At 31.2% G+C, this 14905-nt stretch overlaps 1 protein-coding gene across 1 annotated transcript; it reads left to right on the forward strand.

The window, feature by feature from the left end:
- Positions 1–9899: 9899 nt before the first annotated feature.
- LOC102591929 (cytochrome P450 CYP736A12-like) lies at positions 9900–11611 on the forward strand. The gene is made up of 2 exons (XM_006354660.2): positions 9900–10828; positions 10929–11611. Exons 1-2 carry the CDS (start codon positions 9956–9958, stop codon positions 11538–11540), a joined length of 1485 nt encoding a protein of 494 aa, XP_006354722.1. The 5' UTR covers positions 9900–9955; the 3' UTR covers positions 11541–11611.
- Positions 11612–14905: the final 3294 nt, after the last annotated feature.

Consider the following 14905-nt stretch of genomic DNA (forward strand, 5'->3'; position numbering starts at 1 on the left):
ATGGTCATTTTGGTCATATACTTTGAGTACTACATAAATATTGTGATATGTTTTATTATGAACTATTGGAAGACAAAAAAAATTAATAATTCTTTCCTATAAATGTTGTGGCTATGACCAAAATAAATATTGTTGTGTGGCAACACAATTTTGTCATTGGTTGTCAAGAAATATGTCTTGCATGTGATAATTTTAACCATGACGATAATAATAATTTACCCCATCAAGGAGATGGTCACCATAAGAATGGTTGTGTGAAATTTGTGGCAGTACACAAAATTAATTGAAAGTTTCGGAAGGACTAATTTGTTACTATCCAGAAAATGAAATAGTTCATAATATTGAGGTTGTAGTAACTCTCGAAAGAAACTTTTTTAAGTCTCGGAGAAATTGAAAAGAAAAATTATTATATTGAGACTGAAAATTATTGAAAGATTAAATATCTTCAGATTACTACAATCAAAGCGGGTCATGAATATTTACATAAAAGGTTACGCGCCTTTCTCTTGTTTGTTGTATAAAGATATGGGCATGATGAAGGAATCACAAGCAAAAGTAAACTAGAAGTTTACTAGAATAAATATCAGTTGGCATAACCGATTGACCATTCTGATTCAGATGTGCTGCAAAAGAAATTGAGAATTCATGTGACTATATGTTTGAAGAAATAAAATATTCTTCAAGAATTCTCTTGTGTTGCTTGTTCTCATGATAAAATGATCATTGTACCCGTTACAGTTGGGATTGTATTCCCTGAAATTATTTGGAACATATAAAAAGGTGAATATGGGCTTGTTCACCTGCCATGTGGACAAGTTACTATTATGATTTAATAGATGCATCTATGGTATGATCACATGTGCATTTGTATCAACTTACAAATTGGTTTTTGTAAGGTTGTTTGCTCAAATTATTAAATAAGGGCACAATTCCAAACTATAAAATTATGTTGATAATACTGATTGATTTAGCAGATTTTGTTTGCCTCCAATTATCGTTAGACCATTGATTATGAGAACAAATTTCTCAAATAAAATTTGATATGAGATGAGTTTATTTAACGTGTGTGCATCAAGCTAACAAGGTTCTCCCATCACAATTGGTTCAGGGTCAGGAACCAAAAATAATTTCCTTCTACAAATTTGATGTGTGCACATATGATTTTATTGCTCCACCACGCACAAAGATGGATCCCCAAATGAGGTTGGGGGTAAATGTTAGATTTCCTAACATTAGGGGGAGATATGTTTAGCAGCTGAAAATTATGTGTGGGTGAATTATCTAGATCCTCATTAAAACAAATATGAACTTGAAGTTCAAGAGATAATTCATTTGCAAAATGTTGCAAATAATTTGCAGATGTATTTGCTAACCCAATATTTTAATTATGCAAATGCTCCAATAAATAGTCCTTGAAGGACAGAGTCTATGGTACGCCAAAAGCGTGATAGACCAATCGATTCCAAACGTAAAACTCCTTGGGGAAAGAGAGGAGCAAATTATCAAAATGGTCATGATAATGAGGTAAGTGCTTTGAAAGAGCACTATGACATAACACTTCATAAAACCTTGGCAAAGGTTCAGGTACCTGAAAATGATGAAAAATGAAGAGATCTCGATAAGTTATGTCAAATTGGAATCGAATTAAAATGACCATCGACGGCATCTTTGATATGAAGTAGCACTCAATGCTATAAGTGGTTACGAGGATCTTAAAGTCGAATATGTCATATAATATGGACAGATAAATGTTTGGCCAAATAAAATTCACTATTTACGTATATTTTGTTTCACTTAGAAAAGTGATGTTTTTGAACTTATAGTTCATAGATCAAAATGTATGTCAGTGGGGTACAAATGAATCATTGTGCGAAAGTATAACCGTAAGATATAAAGTACGGTTTGTGCCTCGGGGCATAAAGGGTTTTCGCAGAAGTCCTGACATTATTTGGAGATATGTTCTCTAGTGGTGGATGTAATGAGACTTATTTCAGTCTGGCAATAGATGAAATACTTGAACATGTATAATGACTAATTATCACGTCTAACTAGACGATGAAGGTTATATGAAAATTCTAGAAGGATTTAAAAGGTCTTAAAACAATTTCATTGAGTACCCAATGGTTATGAGATTGCTTAACACAAAGAAATAATCTTTTCAACCTCATGAAAATGATTTAAAATGTCATGTATTAGTGCAATTGGTGCACTTACAGATTTCTGGAAGATTATTGGATATGCATAATGAAAGTTATGTGAAAGGATTGTCATATTAGCATTCAAGTTATGCCAAGAAACTAACAAAGCAAGTGACTCAACACATAAAAGATGTGTGATTTTCTTTGAGAAGAAAAGATGAGCTTCAATAAAATTGAAATGATCAATCTCTGAGACAGAAATGATTTGATTATGTAGATGCGGAATATTTATTTGATCCGCATAAAGCTCGATCGCAAATGGACTATTTATTTACATAGGAAGGCACAACATTATCTTGTTGTTGAAAGAATCAAACATGGGTAACCACTTCTTCAAATCATGCAGAAATAATATTGATCTATGAAGTAAGTTGGGAGTGTGTTTGGTTGGAATCATGATCTATCATATTCAGAAAATATGTGATTTTCCTTTGGCAAAGGATATTCCAGCCACTATATACGAAAATAATATTGAAGGGAGGATACAATCAAAGGAGATCGGACAAAGCATATTTCACCAAAAGTCTTTTTTACACATGATATTCAACAAAATGGTGAGATAGACGTTCAAAGATCCATTCAAGTGATAATTTTGTAAACTTATTCACTAAAGATTGCCAACATCACTATTTGAGAAGTTGTGAAACAAGATTGGAATGCATTGTATTCGAGATATCAAGTAAAGTTTTTATCAGGGGGAGAAAAATACACGTTGTACTTTTTTCCTTAACCATGGTTTTATCCCAATTGAGTTTTTCTGGTAAGGTTTTTAACGAGGCAACATTCAAAGCGTGTTAAAAGATATGTGTACTCTTTTTCCTTCGCTAGGATTTTTTTCCCACGGGGTTTTTTCCTAGTAAGGTTTTAACGAGGCATATTATCTATGGACATCCAAGGGGGAGTGTTATAAAATAATATATTGTGGATGTCCACTATATCAAGAAGTTACTTCATTACTTTCCTCCATTACGAAGATAATCATAATCTCCATAACCTCCACCTTTATAACCATTATTCTTGTAACTTTTCACTTCATAACCTCCCTCATTATATTCATGTTAATGTCATGTTTATGACTAACCTTTTGTATGCCTCTATGTTACACTATAAATAGAGGCATAAGGGTTCATATTGTATAGACTTGAATACTTTGAAGAATAAGAAATACTCTCATATCTTGTCTCTATATTTCTGTTATTTTCATCTTCTATATCTCTTGTCTTATATTCTTCTTGTTTTCATCTTTATATTGTTCTTTTATTCTTAAGTTCTATAACAAGATCAACATAATTGAGAGGAAAGGATTTTTGCCATGTTGAACTACCATGTCAGCACATATGACAAGATAACGTTTTAAGGATATTTGTGGTCCAAAACATAGACGGCAAGGGTAGTTTTGATCCCAAATATAAATAAAGGGTATATATGAGCTATTTCGAATAGTTCGAGGGTAATTTTGATCATTTTCCGTGGATTAAAAGATACTTCCTCTATCCCATTTATGTGAAGGTGTTACTGTTTGGAGAGTCAAACGATTTTTCTTTGACTATAATTTTCTCTTTCTTTTTAATATATATTTGGATTCATTAGCTATGTGGACATATAGTACTTCTTAAATAATTTTTAAATATCTAAATTTTATAAAAATTCAAAAAGTTATACCCAAATTGATAACTAAAATTAAATTGGGACAAAGGAAGTAGTAAATTACAATAAATCTTCTTATAAAGAAACTTATAAACACATTCCAGATGAACACAAAATACAGAGAAAATGACAGATACTTCCATCACAAATAATAGTACCATCACCAAAAACAACTATGATAGTCATTAGAAAAGCAAAGAAAAGGGTCAAAACAAGAAATACAAAATTAAAGAAAAGGGTCATAACAAGAAAAATACGTTGAGAACTCAAAATAACTATGATAGTCATTATGAACTCGATTTGGCCAACAAAATTCACTAAAAAGTCGTTTTCTTTGATTTTCCAGGTCTTATTATGTTCCAAGAAGGGTATACTTTCCCTTTTACCCATTATTAACTTCCCCAACTTCATGTTATAACCTAATAACATCCTTAGACATGAATCAACACCCGCATTCCCTAATTCTTCTTCTCCCAAAACTCAAAAATGTCAAGAAAGAGATTTTTCCAAGTGAAATATTCTCTTCAAGATTCTTCACAAACTTCATCTCAAAGAACTCTATAGAAGGATATCTCAAATTCAAGTTATAAGGTTCTAAACCCAAAACGTTTCTCTAAGAATTCGTGAAATTCAGGTATGAGAGATTTCATCAATATGTTTGTTTCACCCATTAAATTTCAAAGAGAACTCTACATTTCAATTATTTAAAATCCATAGAAATCTAGGTTTCTTATGATTAATATGAATTTCAATTTCAATTTCAATTTCTTCTCACAGATAGTCTACAAATATATGGTTTTCCATAGATTTCAGTATATTTTCTTAAGTATATTTTCAAGAATCCTCAGGACAAGTAAATTTCATGTCTTTTAGACTTATATCTTTTAAATTGCATGTCTTAATCAGAATACATAAATTTTCATGATTTGTTTTACATTCAGCTTTTCAATTCAACATGCATAAGATGCCTTCAGATAAAACATTTATTACTCCACTACTAGGTTTTAGTATTCAGGAGCTTCGACTCATAACATTAAGATATATGACATGCATGACATCTAGATATGTCATCAATACTTTTTGAACATTTTCCCAGAAGTTCCTCATTAGTATGGTATCCAGAATGCCATTAATGATCGTGGATCCGTTTTGTTAAACAAGCAAAGTTCACTAGTGGTATGACAGTCAAGTATGACATCCATGATTATGAAAAACATTCTCAGAAGCTAACGATTATGTTCAGTTGGAAGTAGTACTTAGCATCGAATTGAACTAGGGCTAGTATACCCAAGTCTCAAAATTATGTGTCACCATAAGTTTTTTTAGCCCCAATGGACACATTTTATAAGCTTAATGGTACCACATCAGATCAGATCAACATTTCCCTCTTGTCAAGGTATGTTTGACCCTTTTCGATGGGGATTATACATTCAACTCCATGTTTAGGTCACATTGTTATATGTCGGTTAATAGTACCTTCCATAATTTAATCTCAAATATTGCATGACCTGGTATTCAGTTACTTTAGTCAATATTTATTAGTTGCTTGTTTTACTACTTGATCATTGCATTAAATTATATGTATAGTTTCGTATTCAGTTAGCATCTCAGATTCTTCATGTTGAGCTTCACATATTATCATGCATATCTCACATACTCAGTACATTCAAAGTACTAATCACATATTTGATTTGTTGGCTATATTATTCATGTGATGTAGATTCAAATGCTTCTATTATGGTCCTAGTCATGCATATCACAGCTTACAACCAGCAGGTAATAAGTTCTCTTTGTTTGAGGACTCAAGTCAATCTGTAATTCTAGTATCTTATTTTTTTTCATATGTATTTATTAAGGGTAATAGGGGGTCATGTCTTGACTACCTGTAGTCAGTATTACTATAGGCTTCATTGACACTCAATTAGAGTTGATGTATTCAATCTACTTAATTAGTTTCAGTTTCTTTATAGATTATCATTATTGTAAACCAAACTTTGTTCAATAATGTATTGAACCAACTTATTACATAATTATGCTTCCACTCACTCATTTAAGCTCTTATTCGTGTATATATTTAGTTGGTTATGACTTATGTCAATATCAAGGGTTAGCTCGTGATCACTTGTGACTCTAAGCATCATATTATGAGTTACGACTAGGATGTACTCTCTGATCATAACACATATGAACTGTTAAATTGTCTTGATAGTGTAAAAAATTACACTCTCTGTGTGTATAGTCGCAATTTCGTAAATAATACTCCCTCCGTCCCATTTTATGTGGCAACATTTGATCGGGCACGGAGTTTAAGAAATAGATGACTTTGAAATGTTTACCAAATTGCCCTTAAAAAATAGACTTATTTTTCTCTCTCCTAATAAATGTATTGGAGTACTCTTTTCAAGATTAAGTGGGACCAACAAGGATAAAAGAGGAATTGTACCTTTAAATACTTACCAAATAAGGAAATGTGACATTTTTTTTGGACTGACCAAAAAGGAAATGTTGCCACATAAAATGGGAGGGAGCGAGTAAATAATTATCGATTAAAATATTCACCAATTCAGAAAGGCATAATACATAAATATGTCATTTAACTTGACCATAGCTTACATTTATGTCTTTCAACTTTGGGTATGCACAAGTAGACACTTAAACTTGTATAAAGTTGAACAAATAGACATATACGTCTTACATGGCATCCTATGTGACAATTTGAGTCCTACATGGTGTATCCCACATATGACTCATATGTCTACTTGTTCAATTTTATATAAGTTTAAGTTCTTACTTATGTACACCTAAAGTTGGACGACATAAATTAAAGGGTACTTTTATGAATTATGCCATACATAAATGTGTCTTTTAATTTGACTTCAGTTGACATTTATGCCCATCAACTTTGAGTATGCATAATCTGATTCTTAAATATTTATAAAATTGAACAAGTGGACATACGTATCCTATATGACATAATACACGTAGGATGTGAATTGTCATATAGTACGCTACATAGGACACATATGTTTACTTGTTCAACTTTATACAAGTTAAAGTGTCTAGTTGTGCACACTCTGAGTTGGAAGACACAAATGTCAGTGAGATAAAGTTAAAATGACACATGTATTATATTATTGTTATTCAGAAATGATTCACTGATCTTTAATATTCTTTTAAGATAAAAGGGCGGTCAGATTTGTTTTTTTTTTTTTTTTTTTTTTACTTTAACAATAATGTAGATTCAAAGATTTCAACCATAATGTTTAAGTGAATGACAAGTATATATATTTTTCTTGGAAAATAAACAGAAAACAAGAGATATAACATGGGCTGCTGATATTAAAATGTGTGTATAGTCATTTGTCCCATTCCCAGACTTATCAGATTGGTTGAGTATTAATTGACTTCTGAGCTCATCTATGAGTAATTTGACTTAATACACTGCATATCAATTCTAGGAATATTGCATATTTATGTTAAATAAAACAATAACCATCCATGTGTTAACTTATGTTAAAAAACTAACGGATCCATTTTCCTCTCGGCTGAAATTAATGAGAATCCAACTAGCAGTGAAGAAAAAGGACTGAATGGAGACGAGGAGTATGGAGAAGGGAGCAACAACAGAGAAAAGACGAACACGAGTCGGCTTTCTGTTGAACCTCGCGCCCATTAGTCATGATCACGATTCTATAATTAAAAAAAAGGCCTCTTAGTTATTCCTTTCATCCCAATTTATGTTAGGTAGTTTGACTCGACACGGAATTTAAGAAAGAAAGGAAGACTTTTAAAATTTGTAGTTCAAAATAAATGATAGAAATTTGTGTGGTTGTAAATAATTTCATTAAGGGTAAAATAGACATTTTACAGTCAAATTGTTACTCCCTCCGTCCCATTTTATGTAAGGTAGTTTGACTCGGCACGGAGTTTAAGAAGGTAGAGAAGACTTTTAAAACTTGTGGTCCAAAATAAATTATAAAAATTTGTGTGGTTGTAAATTATTTCATTAAAGGCAAAATAGACATTTTATTGTTAAATTATTATTTAATATAGAAATGTATCATTCTTTTTGGGATTGACTAAAAAAGAAAGTAAATCACATAAATTGGGACAGATAGAGTAGAAATGTGTTATTCTTTTTGGGATTGACTAAAAATGAAAATAAGTCACATAAATTGGAACAGAGAGAAATTGTTAACGAATTCATAAAGAATAGAATAGCAAAGAATACAAATATTTTAGCAAGAACGTAACACTTCACTCAGTTTTCACATTAACATGTGATTTTCAGAAATAGTCGTCTGAATACAATTCCTGAAGTTGTTAAATTTACTTTAAAAGGCAATGTGATACCTTTTGTTCAATTTTCTCAATGAGACTTGGACATTCATACACAATATACCTGCAATTTCTTTCGGACATTTTATCAAATAGGTAAGGGGCATTTTACATTGTCATAGCCGATTCTGATCATGATTATTTATACTTGTCTTTCGCAAATACAATAATTCTTTCAAGAAGGGAAAGAAGATGAAAATAAAACTAACATCCTTCTCACCTTGTCAACTATAGAAATACAGTTGGAACAAGAAAGATTATGGAGTTGACTTTTACGTTGTTTTCTAAGGCCCATCTATACTATAGTATGATTAATTGTATGAAGTTCATAGCTATTTCCATTGGAGCACATTATTTTCCTGCACAAAAGCATTAAAGAAGAGTCCCAAATTTTTATTAACAGAAGATGGCTATAGCTAAGTTTGGGATAGTTAAAGGATGTTTTTTGTTCATTATTATATCATAACGATGTTTGGGTTATATTTGAGGGATGATTTTAGCCCAAAACTCACCAAACTTTGTTCAGTAATGTATTGAACCAACTTATTCCATAATTATGCTTCCATTCACTCATTTAAGCTCTTATACATGTATATATTTAGTTGATTATGACTTATGTCAATATCAAGGGTTAGCTCGTGATCACTTGTGACTCTAAGCATCATATTATGAGTTACGACTATGATGTACTCTCTGTTCGTAACACATATGAACTGTTAAATTGTTAGTGTAAAATATTACACTCTCTCTCTGTATAGTTGCAATTTTGTAAATAATAAATAGTTATCAATTAAAATAGTCACCAATTCAGAAAGGCAAAATACATAAAAGCATAATACATAAATATGTTATTTAACTTGGTCCTAGCTTACATTTATGCCTTTCAACTTTGGATATGCACAAGTAGACACTTAAATTTGTATAAAGTTGAACAAATAAACATATGCGCCTTACATGACATCCTACGTGACAATTTGAGTCCTACATGGTGTATGTCACATATGACTCATGTGTCTACTTGTTCAATTTTATACAAGTTTAAGTGCTTATTTATGTACACCCAAAGTTGGACGACATAAATGTCAACTGAAACAAGACACATTTATGAATTATGTCATACATAAATGTGTCTTGTTTCAGTTGGCATTTATGCCCACCAACTTTGAGTATGCACAATCAGACTCTTAAACTTTTATAAAGTTGAACAAGTGGACACACGTATCCTACATGGCATAATACACGTAGAATGCGAATTGCCATGTAGGACGTTGTATAGGACACATATGTTTACTTGTTTAACTTTATACAAGTTTAAGTATCTACTTGTGCACACTCTGAGTTGGAAGACATAAATGTTCAAGTTAAAATGACACATGTATTATATTATTGTTATTCAGAAATGATTCAATGATCTTTAATATTCTTTTAAGATAAAAGGGCGGTCAGATTTGTTTTTTTTTCTTACTTTAACAGTAATGTAGATTCAAAGATTTCAACCATAATGTTTAAGTGAATGACAAGTATATATATTTTTCTTGGAAAATAAACAGAAAACAAGAGGTATAACATGGGCTGCTGGTATTAAAATGTGTGTGTAGTCATTTGTCCCATTCCCAGACTTATCAGATTGGTTGAGTATTAATTGACTTCTGAGCTCATCTGTGAGTAATTTGACTTAATACACTGCATATCAATTCTAGGAACATTGCATATATACTTGGTGATGACATCCTTAACTCATCTATTACTACTCTGCTCTGCTCTTCCCCTCAATGACTTTGATATGGACAGCTCTAGTGTTTTCTCTATTTACATATGCCTTGTATGAGCTGATAAACATTCACAAGAGGAAAAAGTTTCCTCCAGGTCCAAAAGGGCTTCCTATTTTAGGACATCTTCATTTGTTAGGCAAAAATCCACACCAAGATTTACAAAAACTAGCCAACAAACATGGTCCTATTATGTATGTCCGATTGGGACTAGTACCTACAATCATTGCCTCGTCTGCTGATGCAGCTGAAAAGGTCCTCAAGACATATGATCACATATTTGCTACTAGGCCTCATCATGAGGCATCTCAATATTTGTCTTATGGACAGAAGAATTTGATATTTGCAAAGTATGGTGTGTATTGGCGTAACATGCGCAAATTGTGCGTTGTGCACCTTTTGAGCAATAACAAGATCAATTCATTTCAATCCATGAGAAAACAAGAAGTTGAACTTCTTATTGAGTCGCTTAAAAAGGAAGCTCATGATCGTGTAGCTGTTGATCTTAGTGCAAAGATTACGTCCTTGAATGCTAACTTGACTTGTTTAATGGTGTTTGGAAAGAAGTACATGGATGAGGACTTGGACAAGAGGGGATTCAAATCTGTTGTTCAAGATGTTGTGCATTTAGCAGCAACGCCAAATCTTGGTGATTTTTTCCCCTTCATTGGTGCTATTGATCTCCAGGGTCTCACTCGCAAGCTCAAGGATCTTTCGAAGGTGTTTGATGAGTTCCTTGAGAAGATTATTGATGAACATGTTCATTCACACGACCAGAAGCAAACCAAGGACTTTGTGGACACCATGATGGGCATAATGCAATCTGGAGAAGCGGAATTTCAGTTTGACCGTCGTCACATAAAAGCTATCCTCTTTGTATGTACTTTCATCCCATTTTATCATATATACCACAAGCCTTGAGAATGAAATGGTTTGTACTACTAATTTATTCCTCTGTTTCCTTTTTACTATACAGGATATGCTTATAGCTGCAATGGATACTACAGCATCATCAACGGAATGGATATTGACAGAACTTCTTAGACATCCCCAAGTGATGAAGAAACTCCAAAAGGAGTTGCAAGAAGTGGTAGGCCTTGAAAGAATGGTTGAAGAATCCGACCTGGAAAATTTGAAGTACTTAAACATGGTTGTAAAAGAGGGCCTGAGGCTGCATCCTGTAGTGCCACTATTTTATCATGAGTCTATGGAAGATTGTGTAGTCGACGGTTTCCACATACAAAAGGGATCCCGAGTCATGGTAAATTGTTATGCAGCTCAAAGAGATCCAAATGTTTGGCCTGATCCTGAGAAGTTTTTGCCTGAGAGATTTGTTGGAAGCTGTATAGATTTTCGTGGACGCGACTTTCAACTTGTACCATTTGGCTCTGGGAGAAGAAGTTGTCCTGGAATGCAGTTGGCAGTTATGGTCGTCCGCCTTGTGGTGGCACAATTGGTGCATTGCTTTGAGTGGGAGCTTCCAAATGGTATGCAGCCTTGTGATTTAGACATTGATGAGAAGTTTGGGATAGTAACATGCAGAGAAAAGCCTTTAATGGCTATTCCTACTTACAATCTAAACAAATGATGCAAATACAAGAGAAGTAATATTTCTAAACTTTAGATTTTATTACAAGCAATATTAAATAGTTTCTACTATATGGTTTTTGTGATTGTTGTGTGCTTCTCCTAATATTCAAATAAAATACTTCATTGGCGGTACATCAGCTTTCATTTTTACACATCATTAAGGGAAATGAAAAACAACGTATAACTAATCTAATTAAACAAATGTACAATGCCTTCTTCAACCTCAAAGAGCGATTTCAGATAACAACTCAATAACGTTAAGGGACTAACTCTAGTACTTCAGTCTCTACAGATTACTCAAACTGCATCACCTATTCGAAGACTATAAACTCTAGTCTCTCAAGTGCAATCAGCTTGACTATGAAGCAGTGATTTATAAAAACAAATTTGAGAACCATGAAACAAATGCATGTGTGATCAATGAAAAAAAAGAAGATGACAATCTTTTTATTTAAATATGTATCTCAAGTATGATTTCAATAAAATTTTGATGGATTGATAGAGGTTTGCACAAACCACATGACTTATGATAAGAATTAATATAGAGAATTAAAATCTATTGAAATATTCAAAGTTAGGATGAAAAATGGTGAATTGATTTTCGTTAAAGGAAAATGAATTGTTGTCATCAAAAGAAATTTAGGTAATGAGGCAATTTCTAATTTTCTTTATATACTTGATATTGAGCAAAACTCGTTGAGTATTCATCCGTTGGTAGAAAAAAAATATAAAGTATTCTTTGAGAACAAGCATTGCTTCATTAATGATGGTGTTGGAAAAAATAAATTTAAACATGAAGATGAGATGTAAGCATTTCTCTTTTGATCCAATAAAAGAGATTATAAGGTGGAAAAATTAGAAGATGATCCTCCAATTGAAAAGGCACAAGCAAAATGTGAATCTGGTAGATTTTGTTAAGATGAGAGGTTTGAGAAGACGAAAACTCCATTGATGAAAGCATAAAGCTTGATTAGAGAAGAAGAATGAAATTCTGCATTCTGAATTAATTGTGTACAATGGTAGTTCAGACTGGTATTTATACAACTGGATGAGAAAAATATCTAAAGTCCTAACTAACTGAAAGAAAGCAACTACCACGTGATTTGACAGCTAACTAACTAATTCTAACAGACTCGATCAATTAATTAATATGACGTCTACACTAAATTAACTAATTCTAAATGTATCCACACCACTTAATCTCAATAGATTTAAAGGAGCTTTAAATGTTTCTAAAGAAATTGAAGCAATGAAGGAGTTATCTATGTTTCATAATAATAAATAAAATGGATAAGTTTAAATTTAAGATGTAAATGAAGCAGGAATAAGATATGCCAAAAAGATTTAATATTAGAAGTAAATTTAGTTTACTACAAGCCCAAAATTGAATATACAGATTTATTCACAAGAGCATTACTGGTTATCAAGTAAGGAGATCCCAAGATAGAAGACAAAAAAAAATTATAGTTCCTAAAGAGAGAAAGGAGTTTGAATATTTGCTTTAGAATTGTAAAGTTTTTACCACAGTAATTTTACTAAGATAGATCTAGTCATATAGTTAGCCCTTTTAATCGGGAATTGATTTCTATTTGAATTTTGAAACAATTATATTTTCTAGGTTTTAGAAAATTGGTGTTTTCACATATCTTTTTGCTTAGTTTTAAATTTAGAAGTTAGTATTTTTATTATAAATTGTATTCTTACACTGCATTAAAAATACACCGTTCTTCCAACATCACTCTATAGCTTTCTTTCTTGTTTTTCATTCCTTCAGTATTTTTATTTTTTTTCCCTAATTTCTTCTCTTATAAAAGCTACACATATTTTATATTTGTATTTGAAAATTTGTTAAAAATTCAGTAATTAAATTTTTCTAATACATAATAGAATATTTAAAATTATTAATTATTGTGATCTATTGTAATTTTCACGTAATTTTTAAATATATATTCTACAGTTAAGAGTTGTGCGTTTGTAGTCTCTTATTAGATATCAAAATATTTTAAATTATTAATTATTGTGATTTATAGTATATTTTATGTAAATTTCAATTACATTTACATAATACAATATTTTAAGTTATTAATTATTTTGAGTTATACAACTTTTACTATAATTTTTAATTAAAATAAAAAATAAGACAAATAAACTAAAACAAAGACAACACTCAATCTTTCACAGTGGAGTACACCTTTCGCTTAGAACCACACAACTCAAACAAACATATTGTCCAAATTTGCTTCCTAACCTCTTATATATATATATATAAGAGAATACTTTTTTACAAAAGAGGTTTTTTATTAAAGGAAAAACTATCTGTCTAGACATACTTCACTATCATATATATATATATATATTACCTCTAGTTTAAAATTATTACATATAATACCATTTTTTAATAATTACACCATATATTTTAAAAGATTAAACTAGATACACAATCCTCTTAATTATGATATTGAATAATTATCTTATAATTAAATCTCTTTAATTAATAATTAATGAGACATTAACAATTTCAATTACTTTCTCTCTTTACACCAACCGCCGTTTCCCTCTCCAATATCTGTATGTATCTCTCGATTTTGTTGTCGCTTTTGCGAAGACGAAAAATTAAATTTACACCATGTCATTTGCTGGTAATTATTGGAATGATGAGATAATTATTTTAAATTTTAAATTATTTTAATTTAATACACTATGTATCTGTTATAGTTTAACAGGATATCCATATACTTTTTAATATCAGAAGTTATTGATATGTATCTCAACAATGAAACATGAGTATATTAAATTGTCACATGTATCTGGAATAATATGTTATGTGTATCAAAAAATCAATATCATATTTAATTGATTTTGTCAGTTAGTTTCCTTGACGTTTTTTTAACTCCATAAAAAACGTCATGTCCATCTCGTTTCGAATTTCCATTATAGTTAAATTTTCTTCCATCGTGTATCTGATTTCTATTCTTTTGCGGGTACAATCGATTTCTAGTTGTTTTGAAATACCATCGACTAGATCGTTGTAGGTTGCATTATCTCTCAAAAGTATTCCATCAATTCTATAGTTTTCATATTCGATTTTAGTGATCCATGAATCCGAATGCATCAACAATATTGTGATATTCATCATCTGCAAAAAAAACTCGAAAATACTAAGATTACAAAGAAAGAAATTGATGAAGACGATGAAGTTTACAATATTAGATTTACTAATGCTTATGATTTACATTTTTATCAAAAATAGTAACAGTTGATACGGATGGACCCAGAAAATCTGTTTTGTTTGTTAATTTTTCATCTTTTACTCCTTTAATTAAGACAATAAGTTACAATATTTAATTCAAAAGTCTTAATTCA

This window comes from Solanum tuberosum, unplaced genomic scaffold, assembly GCF_000226075.1.
Source record: "Solanum tuberosum cultivar DM 1-3 516 R44 unplaced genomic scaffold, SolTub_3.0 scf00181, whole genome shotgun sequence".
In the NCBI taxonomy this organism is placed as follows: Eukaryota; Viridiplantae; Streptophyta; class Magnoliopsida; order Solanales; family Solanaceae; genus Solanum; species Solanum tuberosum.

Bases quoted from the DNA above. Each gene is read 5' to 3' on its own strand.
- LOC102591929 (XM_006354660.2), top strand. From the start codon at position 9,956: ATGACTTTGATATGGACAGCTCTAGTGTTTTCTCTATTTACATATGCC. The intron at 10,829-10,928 runs GTATGTACTTTC...TTTACTATACAG, and splicing joins ACATAAAAGCTATCCTCTTT to GATATGCTTATAGCTGCAAT.